Below are 24736 nucleotides of genomic sequence, written 5' to 3' on the forward strand. Positions count from 1 at the left end.
GTTAAACGGAACCACAGTGTCAAACACAAGAACAGCATCTAATATAGGATGGAAAAATAAAAACAAAAACAAATGTTTTAACTATGATTACCTCCAGGATAGAAACCCTTCATCACTATGAAACAGGAAATAAAGTGACATTAGGGTCAAGATGTCAATGCTGTGCAACATATTCTGAAGTCCATAGTAAGAAAAGTGTTTCACAATATACATTCAAGAGAGCAAAGCAAAAAATGGAGTGAAGGTCGTTTGTAAGCCCATAGACATCTTGTTTTCCAGCATCTGGCTTTATCAGCAAAGAGCGTAAGTGAAGATCTCTCATGTGTCTTCAATTATGAATGGTCCCATTATCACTTTTTGGAGCTTCTCTGGACTGCGTAAGAAAGACAAACAAGCCAGTCCTTCCTGAAGCACCGTGGGCCATAGTAGGCAGGGAAATAACAGAAGAGTCACTAAAGGGTTCCTTAATAGGTTGCTGATATTTGTTCTCAGCAAAGATTAAATTAAATGCAGCCACCCTACACCAAGGCAATCTGTTAATTACGTTTTCCAAAAATACAGTAACCTACTAACTGTCTTTTGTGAAGGATAGTACACATCTGAGTTGATCAAAAGGCATCATTGGCATGCAGGTGAACTTCAAAAGTGACGTGGATGGTCAAATAAATGAGTATTTCCTTGATAACAAGACAGTTCCAGTCCATAAACTGTTTGTAAACTGATAGATATCAGCTGTTCAACAGTGTTTGCAAAGGGTGATGGAAACTTCCTAATTGTCACAACAGTCAATTATGAAAAGAAGATGCACTGTTATCAGGGAAGACAAGGATATTCCATTCCTTTTTTTGCTACTACACTTCCGCCTAGAGGAAAATGAAGATTCCCAAGAACCAATGTTAAGATACTAAATATTTAAATTTGTGCAGTAACTTGGCTTTGAAACTATCCCTTCAAAGTATTACACTCTGGCAGGATAACATTTTGCTAATTTTCTTTTTTATTTGGCAAAATAGATATATAAAATGCAATTCATTAAAAGCAAGGAAGTGCAGCTAACATGCACTTTCCCCTTATAGCTCTAATGATTTTTCTTCTTCCCCTTGGGTTCTGGTAATTGCAGTGATAATGAAGTATCCATATTTCAGTTCTACATCTGCCACCTCTCCTCTTCAGCTCCTTTGTGGCGGGGGAAATTTTTCTGGACAACTTCTCTAATCACTAGAATTAAGTCAATATGAAGGCTTGCAAATCAAGCTGTATAAGACAAGCAGTGCTAGTTCAGAAAAATAAACTATCTTGTAACACATGCGAACAAAATGAAGCTTTGTCATTGTTTTCTCCATGTGTACAAGATGAAGGCATTTCCCTTTCTGAATCTCTGAACTTTTAAAGTATAATACAGGCTAAAGATGCCAACCTAGCAGTTCAAAAGCACGTCAAAGTGCAAGAAGGTAAACAGGTACCACTCCAGCGAGAAGGTAAATGGCGTTTCCGGGTGCTGCTCTGGTTCACCAGAAGCGGCTTAGTCATGCTGGCCACATGACCTGGAAGCTGTACGCCGGCTTCCTCGGCCAATAAAGCAAGATGAGCGCCGCAACCCCAGAGTCATCCACAACTGGACCTAACGGTCAGGGGTACCTTTACCTTTTTTACCTAAAGATGTTTTCAAGTGGCAGTTAGTACCCATGCTTCCTACTCCCACTGAAGATAAAATACAACTTTGAACATAGATACAAACCACCAGTTTATTGTGCACCAACATCTCTCATCTCTGGGAGCTGTGGCAAAGACTCTTATGGCAGAAGTGAGTAATCAATGCATGGCAATCAGAAAGGCTATGATGATAGCAAGCTACAGAACTTGGACCGTAATTCACTTCAGCACCTTGTTAATGCAGCATATGTACGTGATTTAGTGAGCGGAGCTTAGAGTGCAAATTGCAAAAGCAGAGGTCATGAGAGATGCATTTACCCTTTTACATCAAAGCCAGCAGCAGCACATGGTTCTGGAGGACTTTCTTCAGAGGAATCATAAGAAGAAAACTAAGGCACAGTTTGTTACCCCAGTGGGGCTGTGATCCTCAAGATTGCAGTCAATTACTGAAAGGCAGCATTTATCCACTGACAGGCATAGGAGGGGGGCTAACCCCGTTTATTTTGTTTTACAGCTTTGACAAAGCTTTTCCTGAAAGTATCTTCTTGAGTGCTTTGGCATTATCTCCATCTGGTGCAGGTGGCCATCTATTATGATCTGTGGGAAAGGATACAATAAGACAGTTACCTTCAAAAGCTAGTGGCTGCTTCATCTCACCTTAACCCAGCTAGATCTCGATGAGCAGCTCTCTTAAAGAAAGAAAACTTCCTGTAAGTGTAAAGCACTCTTTCCCGACCTTGTGCCCTTCCGTTGTTTTGGGCTACAATTTCCATCAGTCCCCACCAGCATGGCAAATGATAATTATAGTCCAAAATAAATAGTGATACCAGGTTGGGGAAGACTGGGCTAAAGGAAATGCTCTCCAAACACCCTTTTATCGAATTCTTTCCAAAAATTATCATGTTACATGTTTACAGTGATCCAAATTACAGCACTGTCTTTCCAACATGTATAGGAAGAGATCCTAGGAGAAAAAGCTATGGACCATGCATTAGTTATGTTCATTTTGGCTGAAAAATCTTCCAAACACCAAAAAGGCAAACTATATTTCTACAGATCTTTAGTCAGCCTTGGATTCAGCACATGAAGATCTGGGAAAAACTAGATGTGGCATTGTTAAATAAAGGGTTGTTTGTCAAAATAATGAAAACCATTACCCCCTTTCTTCCCCCATTCACTTCTTCCACCTCATAATCTCTATGACAGCAGTGTCTCACACCAAATGTAACTGACCTATAGAAAGGACTCTATGAACTGAGAACAGAGACATTGTATATACCCTTGTTGTCTATTAAAATCCTTCAAAATTTTTTTATAAAAAGGTTGCTTCTTCTTGTTTATAAGACAGCTAAATGACAATTCAATAACTGAGGTTGGGGTAATCCCAAGAGTGTTTTTACCAATCCCATTCCAATGTCATCAGAGTTAAGACTAGAACCTTTAAGTTAAGGCTGTTGAGCATATAGTTTAGGGGGGGAAGCATTCAGGGTTCACAGCACCACTTGCCCAGACTGGCTAGCATAGAAATCCTTTTATTACAGTGAGCTGTATTACTCTACAATCCCAGGCCGGACCTAAAAAGACTCAAAACTAAATTATCAAGCTACTGCAAAGCTGACAATAAACTATGATAAAACTGAAGTGTTGATTTCCACAAAAGAGTGTAAGAGATCTAAACAGGCCCTGGGTGGGCATCTAACTGAACAAGCTACTTGTTAAAAAGTAGTTTTAAAAAAGCAGGGTTTTTTACCTGGTACTTCCCATGGGGAACTATATATGCTCTGCCCACCATCAACCTTCACAGTTTCTCCAGTGATAAAAGAGGCAGCCGGAGACAGCAGGAAACACACCAAGGGAGATACCTTATAAAGATTCGAGATATTTACTTATGTGAATTACAGGTGTTCAATGCCTGCCATGCCATAGCACTTTTCGAAAATGCAGGCAAGGCTTCATGCATTCATCACAACCAAGGCAGTAGTGTATAGATTCTGCCCTACACATGTGCAAACGTATGTGTCAGGGGTTCAGGAGCAGAGTCACAGGAGAGGGAAGAAACGGAGAGCGAGGGGGAGGAGTCGGAAGGAAATGTCAGCGGCGACAGTAGTCCGAGGTCTCTGAGTCTCTCCAGTGACTCGGAGGATTCACAGAAAGGGGCCCCCATGGTCAGGGCAAGGGGAGTGCCCAGGGGGACACCTCGGGAAGAAGGGGACTCAGAGAGTAGCAGCTGGAAATCCGGACCAGCGTCCCCCCCAGAGTGCAGTAGGGGGGAGGAGTCCAAGGCATCGGGATCAGGGAGCGCGCAGGCAGAGGGAGAACGTGAGGCAGGACTGACCACACCCTCGTCAGGGAGCGAGGAAACGGTCATCCGGAAAGTAAAACGCGCGCGCGCGCCAAGTTCAAATGTACAGGAGGGCGGCAAGGTGGGCAGCCCGGGTAGGGAGCCAGGTCCTAAAGCCCGCCGAAGAGAGGGGGAGGAGTCAGAGGGGTCAAGCTCTGCGTCGGAAGAGTCCAGGAGGAATGAGACCCCGGGGGGTAGTAAGACCCAGAGGAAGAGAGAGAGAAGGAAGAGGTGGAGTAAGATTAGAGTATTAAACTGGTGCACAGGGGGTGGAGATCCAGACAGAGCTTCGCCGGTCTAAAGTCCAGACGTAGGGCTGGGACGCTGAGACTTGTAAATGGAGACTATTCTTCAATAAAGACTTTGATACTGTACGATCGGCTAGCGTTGGTCCTTGGTGAGCTGGGACCCGGAGCCAGCTCTGACAGTAAGCTCTGTCTCAAATTTAAAGTTTTGGCACCAAGAACCTCGCCACGTGAGTCGACGCAGCGAGGACAGAGGAGAGGTGCTTACAGAGCTCACAAAACTCAGGCAAGATGACGACGGAAGAGCAGATAAAAGCCCTGCAAGAAGCGGTGACGCACCTCAGCACGGAGGTAATTGCATCCAGGAAGAGAGAGGAGGAAATGGTTACCTCCTGCCGGGATCTCCAGGCCAGGTTGGACGTGCTTTCTAAACAGGGGCAAACGGGATCCAAGGCAGAAGGCATTGGCTTGGGGAGGAGGGGAGGCAGCCTTGTATCGCATTTCGACGGGAGTTTGCAGCAGTACCCCAACTTCAGAGCAGACCTGCTGTTTGCGCTGGATCTCCTTGACAAAGACTTTAGAGATGAGAGAGAGAGAGTGGGGTTTATCCTGTCCCATTTGCATGGGGAAGCCAAAACGTGGCTGCGGAATCTATGGAGGGACAATGATCCAGCGCTCCAAGATGCGAAGGCTTTTATTAAAGCAATGGACTCATGCTTTTTATCAAAGGTAGACGTCGATATTGCCAGGAGGGACATACATGGACTTAAACAAGGCAAAGCCAGCGTGCGGCAGTACCATACTCGATTTTTCGGACTGGTTCATGCCCTGGGGTGGGAAAAAGATTCTGCGCCAGTCAGAGACCTCTTTTGGGAGGGGTTGAATGCAGATGTAAAAGCGGAGATTGGAAGAGGGGAGAGACCAAGGAGCACCCAGCAGGTAGTCCAGAGGGCTCTGGAGATCGGGGTGCATCTGGAAGAACGTCCTTGGAACAGGGAAGAAGGGCGTTGGGGAAGGGCACCAGCCAGAGCACCTCCCTTCTTTCCCAGAGAAGCAGCGCGTGCGCACTCCACACCCTCGCAGGGAGGGGGAGAAGAGCCGATGGAGATAGGAGGTGCCAGGGCTCAGTCAGCTAACAGAGCCCTAACACCGGGAGCAGCCAAAACGAAGCCTCCTAGAGGGAACAGGAAGTGCTACATCTGCAACAGTGCTCAACACATGGCGAAAGAGTGTCCCCAGAGGCTCCACAAGCACACTGCAGCCTCGGCAACAGTCGCTGAAGCAGCTCAATTGAAAACGCAGCAACAGTTAAACGACGGAGTCTGGCTGGAGGAAGAGGCACTGGGGTCCAGCCAGACAAGTCAATGAAACAATCCCCAGCACTTTTGCAACCCACAGACCCCCTCCCACCCAAACCAGTGGTGCAGCTTACAGCGTCTCTCCAACTGCCCAATGGACGCACTCTGGAGGTGCCGATCACCATTGACTCCGGCAGCAACGCTGACTTTATAGGACTGGAATTCATTCAGCAGCACAATATACCACTGCTACCAGCCACACTGCCCCTGAACGTTGTCACGGTGGATGGCAGAGACTTGTTAGGGGGGCAGGTGGTGCAACAAACGCAACCAATGGTGATGCGGATTGGAAATCATCGAGAAGTCATCAGCTTTAACGTCACCCACCTGTCGGACACGCCTGTAGTCCTGGGCATGAGTTGGCTACACAGGCACAGCCCAGCATTGGCGTGGTACCAGCGCCAACTGACCTTCGGCTCCTCCTATTGCGCGGAACATTGCATCCTTCCTAGCCCGGAAGAAGGAGGGGACGACCCGCAGCTACAATTAGGCACGCTGCAAGCAGTGCCGCGCAAGTACGCAGCGTTTTTGGAGGTTTTCTGCGAGAAGGAAGCGGACAAGCTGCCTCCCCACAGGCCCTATGACTGCAAGATTGACCTCCTGCCAGGAGCGACGCTGCCAGCCGGGAAACTGTATTCCATGTCTGAGGACGAGCTGCAGGAGCTCAAGGAGTTCATAGACCTCAACTTGAAGCGCGGTTTCATCCGGGAGTCGAAGGCAGCGGGGGGCAGTCCTGTATTCTTTGTGAAGAAAAGGGACACGCCCCCAAAAAGACTTGTGGTAGACTTCAGGCTCTTAAATTCAAAGACCAAGCCCGCGGCCTTTCCCATGCCCAAGATAGATGACCTGCTGGCGACGGCGAGGAAAGGACGCGTTTTTACAAAGTTGGATCTGCGAGGGGCGTACAACCTGATTCGCATACGGGAAGGAGACGAGTGGAAGACTGCCATGTTCACGCCCCTGGGCACATATGAATACAGAGTTATGCCCTTCGGTTTACAAAATGGCGCCCACTGTTTTCAAGCTTTCATGCATCACGTCCTGGCGGGTCTCCTCTACAAGACATGCGTCTGCTTCTTGGACGACATCCTGATATTCTCAGAATCTGAGGAGACCCACGAGCGAGACGTCAAGGAAGTTCTACAACGACTGCAGGAGCATCGACTGTATGCCAAGCTGGAGAAGTGCCAGTTCGACAGGAAGGAGGTGGATTTCCTGGGCTACAAGCTGTCGGACAAGGGGCTTGCCATGGACAGCGCCAAGGTTCGCGCAGTGTTGGACTGGAAGAGCCCGCGCAATCGGAAGGAGGTCCAGCGGTTTGTGGGGTTCGCCAACTTTTACCGCAAGTTCATCAAGGGGTTCGCGATGCAGACGGCGGCCATTACTGACACGCTCAGCTCTAAGAAGAAGAAGTTCATCTGGACGGAGCAAGCGGAGCAGTCCTTTCAGAACCTTAAGCGTCTCTTCTCGTCCGAAGGGCAGCTACTGCATGTGAATCCCAGCAAACCGCTGAGGGTTGAAACAGACGCCTCAGACAGAGCCGTGGGCGCCGTACTGTTGCAAGAGGACCCGCATGGGGACTGGAGACCGTGTGCCTTCTACTCTAGGAAGCTCAGCAAGTCGGAGCAAAACTACACCATCTGGGACAGGGAGTTGCTGGCCATTCATGCAGCATTCAAGGCGTGGCGGCACTTCCTCGTCGGGGCCAAGCACACCGTGCAGGTTCGCACGGATCATAAGAACCTGGAGTACTGGCGCACGGCAAGATTCCTAAACCAGCGGCACATCAGATGGGCGGAATTTTTCGCGGATTTCGACTTCAGGATAGAATACATCCCAGGCGACAACAACATCATGGCGGATGCACTGTCCAGAAAGCCGCAATACCTGGAAGAGGCGGCACCAGCAGCGGCCAAGCACATTTTCGCTCCGAAAGCGTGGGCGTGCGCTGCAGCAACCGTGGACTTGGAGGCGGTCCGTCGAGCACTGCAGGGGGACCCCTTTGCACAAGCCAAGATGGAGGAGGTGCACAAGGGCACGGTGAAGGACGACGAGTTCCAAGTACGAGACAGATTGCTCATCCGCAGAGGAGCTCTCTATGTACCGGGAGACGACCTCCGGGCGAAGGTACTGCAGCAGTTACACGACGCACCCACCGCCGGGCACTTTGGCAAGGAGAAGACGGCAGACCTCGTTGCCAGGGATTTTTGGTGGCCCAAGATGCGGGGGGAAGTCGCGGAGTACGTCTCGAGGTGCGACACCTGCCAAAGGGCCAAGTCAGTGCACAAACCTCCGGCGGGACTGCTCGAACCGCTGCAGACTCCGAGCGAACCGTGGGAGAGGGTGGCCCTGGACTTTGTCACGGATTTACCCAGCTCCAGGGGTAAAACGGCAGTGCTAGTGGTGGTGGACATGTTCACTAAAATGGCCCACTTCATTCCGTGCGCGAAAGTGGCCACGGCAGAACAGACCGCCAAGCTGTTCATAGACCACGTCTTCAGAGTGCATGGACTGCCACGGTCTATCTTGTCCGACAGGGGGCGCCAGTTCATTTCGAGCTTCTGGCAGAAGCTGATGGGTTTCCTGAATGTCAAGATCAACCTAGCGTCGGCGAGACACCCGCAGACCAACGGACAAGCGGAACGCGTCAACGCCGTCATGCAGCAGTACCTGAGATGCTATGCAAATCAACAGCCGACGACATGGGTGGACTACCTGCCGCTCGCTGAGTTCGCTTACAACAACACGAAGCACGTGTCCACAGGGGTGACGCCGTTCTTCGCCAACAACGGGAGGCATCCCAGAACCTTCCCGGGATTAGAGAGACTGGGGGAGGGGGAGCCACAGGCAGCGGAAGTCTTGGCGGCGGAATTGCAGGAAGTCCACGAGCAGCTTAGGAGGCAGTTAGAGCTGGCAAAGCACGCATACAAACTGCAGGCTGACAAGCACAGGAGGGTTGGTGAAGACATACAGGTGGGAGACTGGGTGTGGTTAGCGGCCCACGCAGTGCCGACAAGATCCTTAGCTAAGAAGAAACTCGGACATAAGCAGCTAGGACCTTACCTAGTTGAGGCACAGATCAATCCGGTGGCCTTCCGGTTGACACTTCCGGAAGGATCCAGAATGCACCCAGTATTCCATAGGTCGGTGCTCACGCCCTACAAAGCACCTCACCGATTTCAGGCGCAGGGCACGGCACCAGACCAGTATAAGGAGATCCCCCCAAGGAGGGAGTCGCCAAGAAGGGAACCCATCAACCAGGTCACAGAGATTTTGGACTCGAGATGGGGGGAAGAGGGAGTAGAATATTTTCTCGCAAGGGAAGGTACCCCGGCCAGCGCCAACAGTTGGGTGCCGGACTATGCCCTGGACGAGCCTCTCCTCAAAGAGGAGTTTCATGCCTTGTTCCCACACAGGCCCATGCCAGCCGAGTATTTCGACGACTGGCTTTTCACACCCACGCTTTCTACCAGCACGTTCCAGGGATTCACCTCGGACGAAGAACCAGCATTAGAAACACGTTCACCGGAGGGCTCGCCCTCGGGGTTTGCCTCAGACCGCTCCTTTTGGTGGGACAATCGAGGAGAGGAGAGGTGGCTGAGGGGCCCTTGGCAGGCAACGGACCCAGAGGGGAACGAGGGTGAGAGGGACATGGACGTGATGGGGGAGGACGTTGGGTTCGAGCATGGCGGCACGGAGATGGAAGCAGAGGAGAACGAGGTCGGCGAAGACATGGAGGACGAGCCGGATTTCTCTAACTGGATGCACGCCACGGGGGACGAACTGTATCCACCATTCACCCCCACAACGACGGAGCACCCAGCACCCCCGCCGGAGGAAGGGGAGGGGGGAAGGGGGGGCTTCGAGGGGGGGATGGATGTCAGGGGTTCAGGAGCAGAGTCACAGGAGAGGGAAGAAACGGAGAGCGAGGGGGAGGAGTCGGAAGGAAATGTCAGCGGCGACAGTAGTCCGAGGTCTCTGAGTCTCTCCAGTGACTCGGAGGATTCACAGAAAGGGGCCCCCATGGTCAGGGCAAGGGGAGTGCCCAGGGGGACACCTCGGGAAGAAGGGGACTCAGAGAGTAGCAGCTGGAAATCCGGACCAGCGTCCCCCCCAGAGTGCAGTAGGGGGGAGGAGTCCAAGGCATCGGGATCAGGGAGCGCGCAGGCAGAGGGAGAACGTGAGGCAGGACTGACCACACCCTCGTCAGGGAGCGAGGAAACGGTCATCCGGAAAGTAAAACGCGCGCGCGCGCCAAGTTCAAATGTACAGGAGGGCGGCAAGGTGGGCAGCCCGGGTAGGGAGCCAGGTCCTAAAGCCCGCCGAAGAGAGGGGGAGGAGTCAGAGGGGTCAAGCTCTGCGTCGGAAGAGTCCAGGAGGAATGAGACCCCGGGGGGTAGTAAGACCCAGAGGAAGAGAGAGAGAAGGAAGAGGTGGAGTAAGATTAGAGTATTAAACTGGTGCACAGGGGGTGGAGATCCAGACAGAGCTTCGCCGGTCTAAAGTCCAGACGTAGGGCTGGGACGCTGAGACTTGTAAATGGAGACTATTCTTCAATAAAGACTTTGATACTGTACGATCGGCTAGCGTTGGTCCTTGGTGAGCTGGGACCCGGAGCCAGCTCTGACAGTATGCATTTGTATGTCAAAAGCATGGTGCCAATGCACAGTGATAAGCATGTAGGGTGGGCACAGAGCCAGTTACCACAACAGTGCCACCAGCCCTGCATGCGTCCATTGAATGCACATTTCTGAAAAGGGTTCCTGTTAGCTCCCTATTTGAAGGTGATTCTTAAGAGCAGAAGTCATTACTGATCAATTACAGAAGATTACTGACCAGTGGTCCACAGGAATATATTACTAAATACAAAATGTTCAAGTCGAAAAGAAAATGCTTGGTATTTTACTGTCCATAAATATTATATCATTTCAATGCTTTGCTGGCTTGGATATGTCAGCGGAACAATCCGTTCTAAAAGTACTCAAAAATCACCTTCAAAACTGGCAAGGTTCTATGATAAACTGCACATTCAAAAGTTCTGCAAGTTCAACCAGCAGGCTCGCAATGTGGTGTTTGCTACTGTGGAGTGAATGGTACATACAACATAATTATAGCATAATTAGGATACCTATTTTAGGTTTATACAATGCCAGGCACATAGCTTGCCCTTTAAAGAGTACTTCAATAAAAAAATTTGGTATGAACATATTTGTTAGTGGTATGCGTCTTCAAACATCTTACGCTTTGAAATGTAGGGTGTTCTTTCCAGTGACATGAAATTCCTCTTTCCAATGCAATAGCACCATTTCCCCTTAATGCATTCGTTATTCTATGAGAGGCCTGTATTTGGCCCTTGCTGACCTATCCCTGTTCACACACATGTTGATCAGGAGACCACTGAAAACCATCTCCCACAGCAAGGCTGGTATATGCACTACTTTGTGCAAATGTTGTGTATTGGGGGGGGGGGGGGAGGAATCACACACACACACACACACACACATTATATATATAAATAAAATTACATATACTCCACCCATCCTGCCAGGCCATCCCAGCCACTCTGGGAGGCTTCCAACAGGATATTAAAAACACAATAAAACATCAAACATTAAAAACTTCCCTAAACAGGGCTGCCTTCAGATGTCTTCTAAAAGTCAGATAGTTGTTTATGTCCTTGACATCTGGTGCGCCACTACTGATCAACTGGAAAGACCCTCAGTGCCAAAAGGTAACTTTTAGGTTGTAATACTGTAATACCTCTTCAGGAAGTCCTAATCTCTTGGCAGGAATTTTTCGGACATAGTTTTTAAACAGTTCTTCACCATCTTTGTAATGTGCAACGGCAGTTTCTGAAAATATCACTCCCTATGAAGAAAAGGACAGACTCACAGTCAGACTACATTAATGCTTAACACAGTAACAATGAACCCTTTACACTGAAAAGCAGATGCTCATTAAGAGCTACATGGTTGGGGAGGGGGATAAAAACAAATTCAAAATCTTGGCTCTTTAACTTGCTTACAATTCCCTCAATAAATAGGGCTGTGCATATGCCACAATTCCCAACACAACATTCTGTTCTTGTGTGGTGCGGGATTCACCCTGAGGAAAAACCACTTTAGTGGCAACTGAGACTGACGGCCCAATATTCTTCATCCACTGTATAATGTATTTAAATTGTTTTATTGGGATTATTGTTTGCATGACTATTTTAAAACTTTTGATTATGTGTACTTTCCAATGGTCTCCTGCAGAAGGAAAGATGGGGTAGAATGACGATAAATATTAAAAAAAAACAAACACACGCACCAAAAAGCATAGTTCTACTCCGTTCAACTAAATTGTTCTCTCTCCCTTTGGCTTAATGGCACTTATTATTTGAATCTTTTATAAACCACTTAATCTCTGTGAAGAGTTGCATCATGATATTTAGGCATGTACCAAAGTCATTTTTGCTTAAGACAGCTTTCCCCGAAGTGTGACCCAGTCATTCAAGGAAGATACATTGTATATCTATAGAAATTGTTTTGGGAGCTTGCATTTTATCACATTTCTATACTGTTCTAGTTTGCTTTGGCGGCTTCAGTCTGTGAAGCAGCTTATAAATTTGTAAAAGAAAGAAAGAAAGAAAGAACGGTAAGTCTCATCCTCTGTTTCCATATCTTAAGACCCATCCCAAACCCTGGATGCTGTTAGTAGGTTTAACTACAAAAACCCTTAATAGACTCAAATAATTATGACCAAATGCGCAGCTAAACCAAACGAAATGATAATTTTACAAATTTGTACTAATTTGACTCTTCCCTTGTGGGCACCAAAGCTGGTCTGGTCACGTGTTTCTGTCACCTACCGGGGAAACAGAGTTAATTCTCACTCCACTGCGGGCCCACTCGATGGCTAGGCTTTTGGTCAGGTTATCGACTGCGGCTCTTGCTGCACCACTGTGTCTGTGAGGGAAGGACATTTTAAAAGGGCAATATTATCTTCCATCAATAAATAGACATGGGGTATGTGGCAGCTCCATCAAGACTAGATGCTTTGAAGTAACTATAGCGACACCTAGCAAGCCTAACTAGGTTCACACTCTTGACAAGCAGTCATCCAATCAAACAAATCTCAGCAGAACAGGGCCGTCAAGTTAGCAATATCTGACATTCTAGAAGCTTAATTGCAAACTCAATGCTAACACAAATAATGAACAAAGGCTGGCTGAAGGCCTGCAGTAAAAAAAAAATTCAATATTTTGTTTTTGTCCAATTATTCCAGCCCAACGAAAAGCTCACAATGTTAATAGCATTCTGTATGACTCATCAAATTATAAACAACAAGTTATAGAAGTATAGGCAATGACTGAGAAAAAAAGCATGGCTTACAGAAGACTGAGACTTCTGAGGTGCAAGGTTGTTAATAAAATTGTACTTTGCACCTGCAGACGTCTCAGTCTTCTGTAGGAACTTTGCAGAAACAACTTCCAGTACAAAAACAGAAGTCGGTATGGTGTCCTGTCTTTCACTGTGTGTATGAGAGAAGTCCTCTTGAACTAAACTGCAAATGCATGAGAAGTTATGTCACTGGGGCTGTCTGAAGGCAGCCCTGTATAGGAAAGTGTTTAATGTTTGATGTTTTATTATGCTTTTATCTTTGTTGGAAGCCACCCAGAGTGGCTGGGGCAACCCAGTCAGATGGCGGATTACAAACAGGCATGTGCAAAGATGCACAGCTATATAGGCAGACCTCAGTTAGACTCATCGCACTGTCCCAGCAGAGGGACTCTGCTTTCTAGTTGGCCTAAGAAAAATGCAGCCTCTTCTTGTCTGTGACTGCTTCCTGCATTCCCCTATTTCTTCAAGAGCATTCTCAGGAAATCCTTGCAGGTGACAATAAGTGAGGCTCATAAGCACCTGCAATTTAGTCCCAAATTCCTCAAAGACTTCTGTTAAAATGGAATCTCAAGGAATGTGCATGTTAAATATTGGGAATCTGCTGTTCCATCTTGTTTTACCATTCAAATGCACACGACTACTCAGAGGGACAGCAGTTTAAGTGAAAGCAAGTGGACTGTGTATCGTATACTGATAGCAGACTTACGACATGCCAGGAAACCCTTTCCACATATCAGCCACAATGTTGACAATAGCACCTCCGTGATCCTGCATCCAAGCATTGTACACTGGGTAGACACAGAAGAATGGTTGTGAAGGCTTTTACATTGCCAGATAAATGGTGTGCAAAGATTCCAGTAAGCACATGAGTGGAATGAAATCTGTCTCAAGCCTTATTTCCATAGTCTTAGAAAACTTGACAAAACCAGTTGCTATCAACAGGGCTGTATGTTGCTTAGATGTGGAAGCAGCAATGAACATTAAACCCAAATATTCACCTGAGAACCACAACTGAATGCACATCTTATAACTCTATTGATATTTATCTGTACTGTATAACACAGAACCACAGCTCCGTGGGACAGCGCATCTGTTGCATGAAGGTTTCAGGTTCAAACCTTGGCATTTCCAGAAAGGGCTGGGAAAGTCTCCTTTGTGAAATCCTGGAAAGTCATTGCTAGTCACTGTGCAGGCAAGACTAGCTGCACCAGGTCTGACTCAGTGTGAGGCAGCTTCCTGAAGGATACCTGTCCATCTTGCTACCAATTCGTCTACTACTGCCTAAGAAAATGGCTCCAACTAGTTAGGCCTGATGACCCAGGCACGATGTTTCTAGGCAAGTATGGAGAACTAGAACTGACAGCACTTTGGGACAATCCAGTGTTTGCTCCAGCCCGCACCTCCTTTCCTTCTAGAAAAAACTGCTCTGGAGCCTTAAGGAAGATCCTGCTGCCTCACCTGTCACCCACTATTTCTTAGTGCCAAAAACAGCATCAAGTGTTCAAATGTAAATCTAGTCAGTAGGTATCTGAAGACATGGAAAAAATTGTCAAAGAATCCCCTTGCTTCTTCCACCTCTAGGTGTAAATTAGTCAGGGGGAGAAACTACTTGTCAGGTCTCATGGTCTGACCTGGGGTGTCAGATTTCAGCCTTCTTCCCAGGGTTTGAAGGGGGAAACGAGTTGAGATTCCTGCATTGCAGGGGATTGGACTAGATGACTCTTGGGTCCCTTCCAAGATTCTACGAAAACAGAATTTCAGTTTGAGGACCAAAAATCAAGGCAGCAGGCTACTGTATCATTGGTTCAAGAGGCTTCATCCTGCTACCACTGCCCCATGTCTGTCAACCTCCAACCTAAGGCAGCATCCAGACTCTCTTAGCCCCCAACCTCTCCTCTTTGCATCTCAGGGTCTGAGCTTCAACAGACCTGGCAACCCAACTTTCAACCGAACTTAGTTAGCAGTGACAACTTAGCCTGGAGTCCTTTAATAACCTGCTGAGCCCAGGAAGAACCCCAAAGTTCTCTGAATGTCTGATTATAATGCTTTTGGGGATAGCAGAGCAAGAACATGCCATGGCAATGATAGAGAGACTGAACTGCTATACGGGGAAAGCAGAGGGAGGGTTCTTCTGATGGCTTAGCTACTTATTTCCTGTGTACACCAAGTGCTCACCTGCTTTACAGCAGTAGAAGGTCCCAGTCAAGTTAGTTTCAATCACAGCATTCCAGCCTTTTGAACTAATTGCTTCTGCTGGGCTAGGAAACTGGCCTCCCCCATTGTTGACCAGGAAATCTATCCTCCCATGAAGGTCCAATGTTGATTTCACCAGTGCCTCTACCTACCAATAGTAAAAAAAAGTTGAGTGATAAGTCTGCACACAGTAGCCTTTTAGCGTTAGTCATTTCTACATTAATTACTCAAGCTTGCCCCGAATAAAAACAATTGGTTGTTCTGTAGTGGTTTCTTTTTGTATTTTGTATATGTTGTATATTTCTCTTGCAAAAAGAAGGTTAGGGGTTGGTAAAACAGTGTAAACACTGAAGAAATCACAACATTGCAGCCGGAGGTCTAATGTCCAGTGGGACCTCCTAAAAATAGACTTTTAGATCTAGATTACAGAATGTCTCAGAGAACTTTCATGATCCTACAAAATTTAACATATAGTAACAGCTGACTGACATTCTTGTCAAACACAACATGAAATGACATTCCTAACAATGCCATGAATAATACTGCAAAGAATGAATAAAAAGAGCTTTTCTGCAATAAAGGATATTAGAATAGTTATTTTATATCTAATACTGGAAGTAGTAAACATGCATCCTCAAATGTACCTAAACCTTAGTTAGGTAGATAGATAGAGACTTTATGGCGCAGCGGCAGCACTGATAGAATGAACAAGCAGCCTTTTATAGTCTATTTAAGTCATGTGTGAAAAGTCTTTTGCCAGCAGGCAGGTCTTGCTAGTTCCCAAGGTCATCAAGGGAGGACAACCAATCTGTTGTATTTTATGAATGAAAACAGCAGCATGCAAATTAATGCATTCCCAAAGAATGGAAACAAGGCCCACTTGGCACAGATAGAAGAGCAGAGTTCAGAGAGAAGCTGGGTGAGCATTTCTGAGATTTTAGACCACCCTTGCTCAACTTGGTGCCCTGCAGATGTTTTAGACTACAATTCCCATCAGAAGATGAAGCGAAAACCCAGAAGATGAAACTAAAGCCCAGTGGTAAGTAAGAAAGCATGCAGGTGGGGGCTGACTGAGGGAACTCTGAGGTGGTAGGGCAGTGCCCCATTTGCTCTAATGGACCAACTTCCACCAGTATGAAGCATGTTGTTCTTCCCTTTCCAGCTCCATTGTAAAGTTCTTTTTAGTGCAGACTTGAAAAAGTGATTTCATTCTCCTCTTAATCCAAGGGCACCAGTTTTCTTCCCACCTCTCCACCTGTGTCCCCAGTTTCAAATTCACCTCTGACCTTCAGAGCATTTGGCAAAAGCTCTTAAAAATTGAGGATTAAAAATAAGGCTGCTTTCTTGCCTTAATGCAAACATATTTGCGCTTTAAAGAATAATGTATTGCTGCACAGAAGTTATTCTTCCCATGCAATCAGTTTGTGCGTCCCCTTTCTGCTATCTGTGCCAATGGTCTTCACAAGGATCCAAGGGGCTTGGATCCCTGCCAAGCAAAAGATGGAAGAAATGCTAATCCAGCAGCATCCTCAGCTACCCAAAAGAAGTAATGGCAACATTCTGCTGAAGTGGCAGAGTCACTGTCTATACAACCCTGTCAAAGAAAAGCAAAATGCCATTCTTGAATATTTAGCAAGGCATGTACAGCAGCTACAATTCTTTCAGCATAGATTTTGTGCAGAATCAGACCAGCAGCCTTGCAAAAATGCAAGAAAAAATCCTTACATTTTTGTAAGAAGAAGTTTTATAAATGCGTAGTATTTGTTTATAATGATGCCTAACACTAGACAATTTGCAGAACAAACCCTTGTCCAACTAGCTCACAGCTAAGGGCTGATTCAGGTGTTACATCATAGGTATAAATTCATACCTGTGCACTCCTTTTAAAAAGAGGCATGCAATCTGGGAATCTGAATACAAAGATTAACAGCTGAATTAGCTCAAGTTAACAAGAATCTGTGTGCGACTCTTCTAGAAAAACAAGAGCCATATATTACTAAAATGTTTCATTTTGGTATATCATTTGAGGAAATGATAATCATGGAAACATACTCTACAGAATATATCACAGGGTGGTGACCCCAAAACTGTCTTTTTCTATAATCAACTCTGTACTGTGGAATTCCCTACCATCTGCCATATGTAAAGCATTATCCATCAGATGCTTCAGATTACTTGTAAATGCGTATGTTTTGCCTGTGATTTCCCTAGTCCATAAGACTGGATCCTGATATTACATAATTCCTTTTTAAAATCATACTGTTTTACTGATTTTGTTGTATGTCTGTTTTATGATACCGTTTCAATTTTTTTAAGTTGTAGTTTTGTACACAGCTTTGAGATCTTTAGACAATGAGATGAGGAAGAACCTTATGTACTGGTAAATTTAAAAATGGCTTTTTTAAAAAACTTCTATTAAAAGAGGCTGTAAGGGGGCAGCAGGGGAGGGGTAAGAGTGTGTTCAGGAGTTTGTATTAAGAAGGGAGATAAATAGGCTGCATATTAGCATATAACACATTCCAGGTATATGGAGAAGCCAGAGAAAAATCAGTATAGGTGAGTAACAGAACAAATATCAGAGCCCTATTAAGTAAGAACAGCAATTAACTCCAGTTGGAAAATGAGGGATCAAGAAATACAAAAGGGCAAGTCCATAAAGTAGCACATGAAAAAAGTAGATCACTCAATGGAATATTTATGGAGACAACCCTCAAGCACTAGACAAGAATGCAGCAACACATACACAGGATTTGATATTTAATTATGATTAGCTACAGCTGAATGCATTTCCCAGCACCAGTCTGGATAGTCAACCAATTACAAAACCCTGATTTAACAATGCATTTAGAAGAAAATCCAGCCTCTTCAGAGAGCATGCTACAAGAAACTTTTATATCCACACACATACACACTCCCAGGCAGCAGAGTCCAATCACATTATACTGCAAAGCCACTCATAGCCACCGAATGAGAAGTACAGATAAAAGGCTGGGCTGTTTACAGAGTATTAAGGAATTATGCAAGCACTGCATGCTCAATATGGAGAGCCATATTAATGGTTAAGACCCTTCAGTAAATGTTTGACTATGAAACCATGAGCAGTGTAATACTTCACATGACCACTCAGAAGGAAGCCTCACCGAGCTCAATGGGAGTTACTCCTGTGTAAGTTTGTTTAGGCTTGCAGCCTAAATTGCCTTGCTTAAGAAGAAGAAAAATCACCCAGAGAGCATCACTCAGCCTTCCCCCATTAGCAAAAAAAAGGAGTATTTCAGAGAGCATCATGGGCTGCAGTCCTGCACCCTTCGACACCTTTATTCCATTGGGAATAAAGAATTGCCGTATTTTTCGCTCCATAGGACGCACTTTTTCCCCTTCAAAAATGAAGGGGAAATGTGTGTGCGTCCTATGGAGCGAAGACGCCATAGCCCCGCGACCCTCTCCCGGCTGGAGAGGTGACGCGCAGGAACCTCTATAGCCGCCTGTCACCTCTCCAGCCAGGAGAGCGCGCACGGGGCTAAAGCAGCCCCCAGCGACCCTCTCCCGGCTGGAGAGGTGACGCGCAGGAACCTCTATAGCCGCCCGTCACCTCTTCAGCTGGGAGAGCGTGTGTGGGGCTAAAGAAGCCATAGCCCCGCGACCCTCTCCCAGCTGGAGAAGTGACGTGCGACTATGGCAGCAGCCTCTCCGCTGCGCCTTTCCGCTGCTCTCTGACCTGCTCTTTGGGGCTGGTGGTGGGCTTCCCGCTGCCAGCCCCAAAGAGCAGGTTGAAAGGAACCTGAAGCCTGGAGAGCAAGAGGGGTTGGTGCGCACCGACCCCTCTCGCTCTCCAGGCTTCCAAGGTAGCCGCCTGAACGCACCTTAAACGGCACCTTTTTTTAGAGCAGGAAAACAAGAGGGGGAAAATTCTCCCTCTCTCTGCACATTGCCTCCTGCCGCTTCGCTGAAGGGGCGCTGAGCAGAGAGGGGGGAGAATTTTTTTTTCTTGTTCTCCCCCCTCTAAAACAAGGTGCGTCCTATTGTCCAGTGCGTCCTTTGGTGCGAAAAATACGGTACTAAGAGATTCAGAAGTCAAACTTATGAATGGAAAAGACCTCCCTTCCACTCCGAGAGGAAGCTATTGTTTCAGGGTTTTTGGAGATTTGTAACAATGTATATAGCCAGACTTTGTACACTGTTGCAGCAGCACCCTCTTCAAAAGGAATTGTTATTAGACTGAAGCAATTTAAACCGGATGAATGTAATCATTTATATGCAGAATTTGATATTTAATTATGATTAGCTATAAGATCACTAGTGAAAGCATGGTGTTTTCTTTCCATACTTTACAAGTAATTTTATAATAATACATGTAATAATAATAACACCATGCTTTCACTAGTTTAGTGATCTTACAGCTAATCATAATTATAGCTAATCATTATTATTTATACCCCACCCACCTGGCTGGCTTTCCCCAGCCACCAAAGACTATCAGCCCAATAGATACGATACCTAAGTGAAACCACTTCAAATACCAGATGTTGGAGACAAACAGGAAAGGGCTGCTACCTTCGTAGCTTGTTTGCAAGCTTCCCAAAAGTATTTAGCTGGCCACTACTGGAAACAGAACACTAAGCATTTGGTATCCGATCCAAGAGTTTTCTTATGAAATCTATGGCTTCATCACTACTAGTAGGTAACACTATCTACAGATTTTGGTCCAAAGGCCTTTAGTTCCAACGACTCCTCTAAAAGCAGCAAGTATGATATGGAAGGCTGTTCAATTAAATAATCACAGGGAGCTCATCTCATCACTGCCATCTTATCACAACCCAGATACAATCTCCTGGTGCTGAGTGTGGGGTGGGCTGGAGAGAAAAGAGAACTGAGGTCATCTTTCCACATGACAGCATTCAATAGCTTTATGTTCTTTATGTCAGGAGAGACAATCAAGCCTGGTAGGACTGGTGGCTACAGGATGTTGAACAGCCAAGAGACACAGAGGGTACAATGCAGCATCACTGTATTCTTAACAAAGGAAACTGGCAGACTGCACAGCATTCAGGAGCCCTGTGCCAATAAGCAGAATTATTTATGAAAAAGAAAGCAAGGAGGCCCCTGAGGATAAAGATGAAGACTCTGAAACTCGCATTCAATAAGTTATTCCCTAGATGTTTTACGTGAATCTCCTTTTGCTGATCAGAGAAACAGCCACTCCAGAAGCCCAGTTTGAAATAAATGGAAAGAGAAAGGAGTGGTTTAGGCAGAATGAACTAAAATAGAACTAAAGCAGGAACACTATTTGGAGATGAAGGCAGAAGACTGGCAATAGATGGTTCTGTTGTTGTTGTTGTTGTTGTTGTTGTTGTTGTTGTTGTTGTTACTACTACTACTATTGAAAAAGCAGAATTTGAAAGTGATATGACAGTTCTAACACCGTTGATTAATCATAGAGCATAGCTGGCTTCCTTATACAAAGTTGCTGTTGTTGTTTACTGAATTTATATACCGCCCTATACCTGGAGGTATCAGGGTCGTTCACAGAACAAAATTGAAATATAAAGCCACAAAATATATAATCAAAATAAAAACTCAATGCCTACAGCTGACTGGCCATGAATCTGCAGGACTGCAAGTCTTTCCCAGCCTAACCTGGAGATGTTGGAGACTGAACATGGGATCTTTTGCATGCCAAGCGTACATGCTTTACCAAGGAGCTACAGCCCTTTCCCTGAAACAGGGGTGAAAACCTGGGTCAAAGATGCAGTTTAGCACATGCACTCCACACATTTGCATACACACACACAGGCTGGGAGCCTCAATGGCACCCCTCTGGAGTGTTCACCCGGGGCAAAAAACCTGGCTAGCCCCCAGTAGCTATAACACTGCTTATAATATCTAGTAATATTTGAAGCACTACCAAATTTGGGTCTCCGGCTGTTTTTGGACTACAATTCCCATAATCCCTGGCCACTGGTCCTGCTAGCTAAGGATGATGAGAGTTGTAGTCCAATAACCGCTGGAGACCCAAGTTTGGGAAACCACGCAATACCATGACAAAAGAAACAAGCATCTGCAACCCTACTGCCTTCAACTCTCAAAAAAACCCTCAGAGAAAATGGCTTCCTCCAGCTCCAAAAGACAGGTTACAAACAGGAAGGGCTCTGAAGGATTACCAGGAGAAATAGTGACCACCGTCCACGGATTAGGAAACCAATCCGATTAGAAGCATATGCAAAAAGAAAGGAAATTATGACAAACGCCAAATCTTAAAAGTTTATTCATGAATGTGAGACAAATAATTCCAGATACACTTAAGGTTTCGGACAGACCCAGATTGTGCATTGCAGTCTGAATTCTGAATAATTAAATGGTTCGTAGTGACAAAGGATAGTAAGATGCACACAAAAAACACTTTAGAGTTAGCGAAAAGGAACATTAACTTTCCCCTTCCCACTGCTCTTTTACAAAGCCCTTCCCCAATTATTTTTTAAAAGTAGAACAAGCAACACACCGTAAGAACATAAACAACTGGGTGTTACCACTTTCATAATCAGACTGGGTGACTCTTCTAAGCTACACGAAATAAAAAACTACAATGATTTAGGGAAAGCAACAATTTATCTTAGTCAAAGCAACAGCCAGGTTACATGTCTTCCTTATAAAACAAAGTCACCAAAAAGAATTGGCCTTTCCCCCTTTTCTTTGGAATAACCCAGATGCACTGTTTAAGTCAAAGTGGCTGGCTTCTAGATCCAATCTCCAGATGCAAGCACCCACATGTGTACATTTCTCAATGCCTGCAAAATCTACATTCTTCAGAAGTCATTTCAACATTGGCAAAGGAGGCTGTTATTAGCCACGTACAACATTAAAGACAATTATGCAGCAAGATGTAAATCTTTTCCCATCACAGAGTACTACTCTTACAACAACCTCTTTGAAAAATACTGTGAACTACCAGCTGCTTTGGGATTCATTTGAATTAAGAGTGGCACAGAAATATAATAAATCAAATTTTGTATGTGTGTAATACACTCAAGGCAAATATTCTCCAGCAAACCAGTACACTAGTTGTCCACTCTACAGCACAAAAGTATTTTGTTTTTACCTCCTCTTCTTTGCGAATGTTGCACTGTACAGGGGTAACCTGGGCAGAAACTGTGGATGGAATTTTGGCAGCTAGCTCGTTTGCTGCAGCTTTTAATCTGTCGAATTTGCGGGAGGCAATGACTACATTACAACCTGTCAAAAAAGAGGGGGGAAATTCATTTTAGACATTAATAGTCTTGCATTCATAGGCAGCTGCCCCCCCCCAATCAAGTAAATAAATAAAATACTTAATAAACTTACTAATTGTGTCACAGATAACATGGTTCTGCCCCCACCCCCCCAATCCTGGCTATGCCCATGGTTGCATTTTAGTAGAGGCAACAAGGGTTCTTGCTTAACAAATGGCACTGTACACAGACTGTCATAGACTTTGAATTATAAGACATGAAATTAGTGTAGGGCTAACGACAACAGAAACAAGACCTCTTTGGATCACGAAGAACCACGCCCACCATCACGTCTTGACCTAGAAGTGCAGATATATGCACATGTGGTGGGAATGCACAGCCATTAAGGAATTTTGGAATAACATCTATAATGAATTTAAAAAGTTATTTAAGTTATCATCTAAGAAAAAACCTGAAACCTTCCTCCTAGGTATTTCACCAGAAATTTAAAAAGATGTTAGACCACTTTTTATGTACACAACAGTTGTAGCCAGGATCTTAATTGCAAGAAACTGGAAAAGTGATAAAACATCTACGACAAATGAGTGGCAGGTCCAAATGAAAGAATATCTGCAGTTGGCCATGATGACAGGGAGAGTCAGAGGTTATCCAAAACAGAAAGTACATTCTAGTCATTCCAAAAGCATTCTATTACATTCTGAATTATACCAGAATGGACGAATGATGGACATTTTATGGACATTTCATTCGATGAACAAATGAAGAGGTCTATCATTTGTGGCTTGGCATTCAGAACTTGCATGTACATATACCATGTGTTAATCAAAATATGGTGTGTTTTAGTAAAACAACATTCAATGGCAAAAAGTTGCCCACCCTTAGTTTATGACTTCATTCATCTTTCAAGCCACAAACGAGGTACAGAATCTTCAGCAGCAGATGTTTGGTATTTTAGTGCCTGCCCTACTTAACACACAAGTGACACGGCCCGATTCCCTGGTGTGACCCATGTAAAGCACACAGATATAGCGAGCTTTTTTTCAAACTGCCAATCACTCTCCCTACAGCTCAGCTATCCATCCATCAGCTACAAGTGCAGCTTAGAGAATCAGAGTTTATTATCTGCCTTCCTGGATTTGACATTACAGTATATATCACTGATTAACAAGAGACATTAATCCTCTAGGACAGGGGCCAAAGGGAATGATGAGCCAGTGTGGTGCGGTAGTTAAGAGCGCTGGAATAGGACCAGGGAGACCAGGGTTCAAATCCCACTCAGCCATGAAGGTTGCTGGGTGACCTTGGGCCATTCACTGTCTCTAAGCCTAACCTACCTCACAGGGTTGTTGTAAGAATAAAATGCAGAGGGAGAAAGGTTTGTACACCACCTTGAGCTCCTTGAATAAAATATGGGATAGAAATATAATCATTATAAATATATATAAAACAACTAGCTTATCAAGACACAGTAGGGGTTACTCTTCCTCTGAAGAAGCATGTACTGTACACAGCTTGGATACTGTGAATATTTCTGGATCCTTTGCTGTCACTTAAGGCTCAGGTGGTCTCTGTCCCACAGAGTGCCTTCCACCAGCTTTAGCTGGTTTCCGGGGGGGGGGGCTATCTGGACTAGGGTAGCCTAACTGCTCTAGGAACCTCTAGATTAGATTACTGCTCTAGGAACCTCTAGGTTAGATTACTGCGATGTGTTATATGCAGGACTGCCTCTGAAGATGGTTTGAAAATTTCAGGTACTACAAAATTTGGCAGCCTGCAACCCCCTGGCTACGCCCCTGGGAGGCTACACCTGTTGAATTCCTGCCAGTCCTGTTGAAAACAAGGAAAGAGAAGACACAGGGCAGCCCAAGTCTACCACCAACCCGCTATTTCCTCCCGAGGGGACGTGTGAATGCGTGCATGCGTGCGCGCAGCGAGGGTACCCCGCTTGGTTCACTCCCGATTTTGGGGGAGTCCCCGGGGGCTTCCCTTTGGTTCTTTCCCCTTCGGATCGCCCCTTGCCCACCGAGCTGCAGCAGGTCGGCGGTGATGGCCTTGCCGATGCCGGTGCCCCCGCCGGTCACGATGGCCACCCGGTTGCGGAACAGCCCGGACGCCAGAAAGCGACCCCCGTGGCCACAAGACGCCGCCGCCGCCATCTTGGTCTCAAGAGATCCAAGGTCTCCAAAGCCACCAGCAGCCTTCGAGGGGGAGGGGGGAGGGATTAGCACCACGTGACCCAGAGCCCCGCCCCCTTTTCCCCTCCTCCTGAATTAAGCCACCAAAGCAAGCGCAGGCTGCAGGAGCATCAAGAGTATTCTTAGCATTAGAATTGTTATAT

General features: G+C 45.9%; 1 protein-coding gene across 1 annotated transcript; it reads right to left on the reverse strand.

The window, feature by feature from the left end:
- Positions 1 to 1727: 1727 nt before the first annotated feature.
- Positions 1728 to 24598, reverse strand: PECR (peroxisomal trans-2-enoyl-CoA reductase). Its single transcript, XM_083431120.1, has 8 exons — positions 24422 to 24598; positions 22269 to 22402; positions 15158 to 15323; positions 13689 to 13770; positions 12451 to 12547; positions 11358 to 11465; positions 3404 to 3515; positions 1728 to 2250 (listed from the first exon to the last, which is right to left on the reverse strand). Exons 1-8 carry the CDS (start codon positions 24552 to 24554, stop codon positions 2162 to 2164), a joined length of 921 nt encoding a protein of 306 aa, XP_083287246.1. The 5' UTR covers positions 24555 to 24598; the 3' UTR covers positions 1728 to 2161.
- Between the last annotated feature and the right edge of the window lie 138 nt (positions 24599 to 24736).

The sequence above is a fragment of the Podarcis tiliguerta genome (assembly GCF_965153285.1).
Source record: "Podarcis tiliguerta genome assembly, chromosome: 1".
NCBI classification, from domain to species: domain Eukaryota; kingdom Metazoa; phylum Chordata; class Lepidosauria; order Squamata; family Lacertidae; genus Podarcis; species Podarcis tiliguerta.

Excerpts from the sequence above, each read along its gene's own strand:
- PECR (XM_083431120.1), bottom strand. The coding sequence starts at position 24,554 with ATGGCGGCGGCGGCGTCTTGTGGCCACGGGGGTCGCTTTCTGGCGTCC. Across the intron at positions 13,771-15,157 it reads CTTCTACTGCTGTAAAGCAG|TGTACAATGCTTGGATGCAG; the intron begins GTGAGCACTTGG and ends GTGTCTACCCAG. Across the intron at positions 12,548-13,688 it reads AAAGGGTTTCCTGGCATGTC|ACACAGTGGTGCAGCAAGAG; the intron begins GTAAGTCTGCTA and ends CTTCCCTCACAG.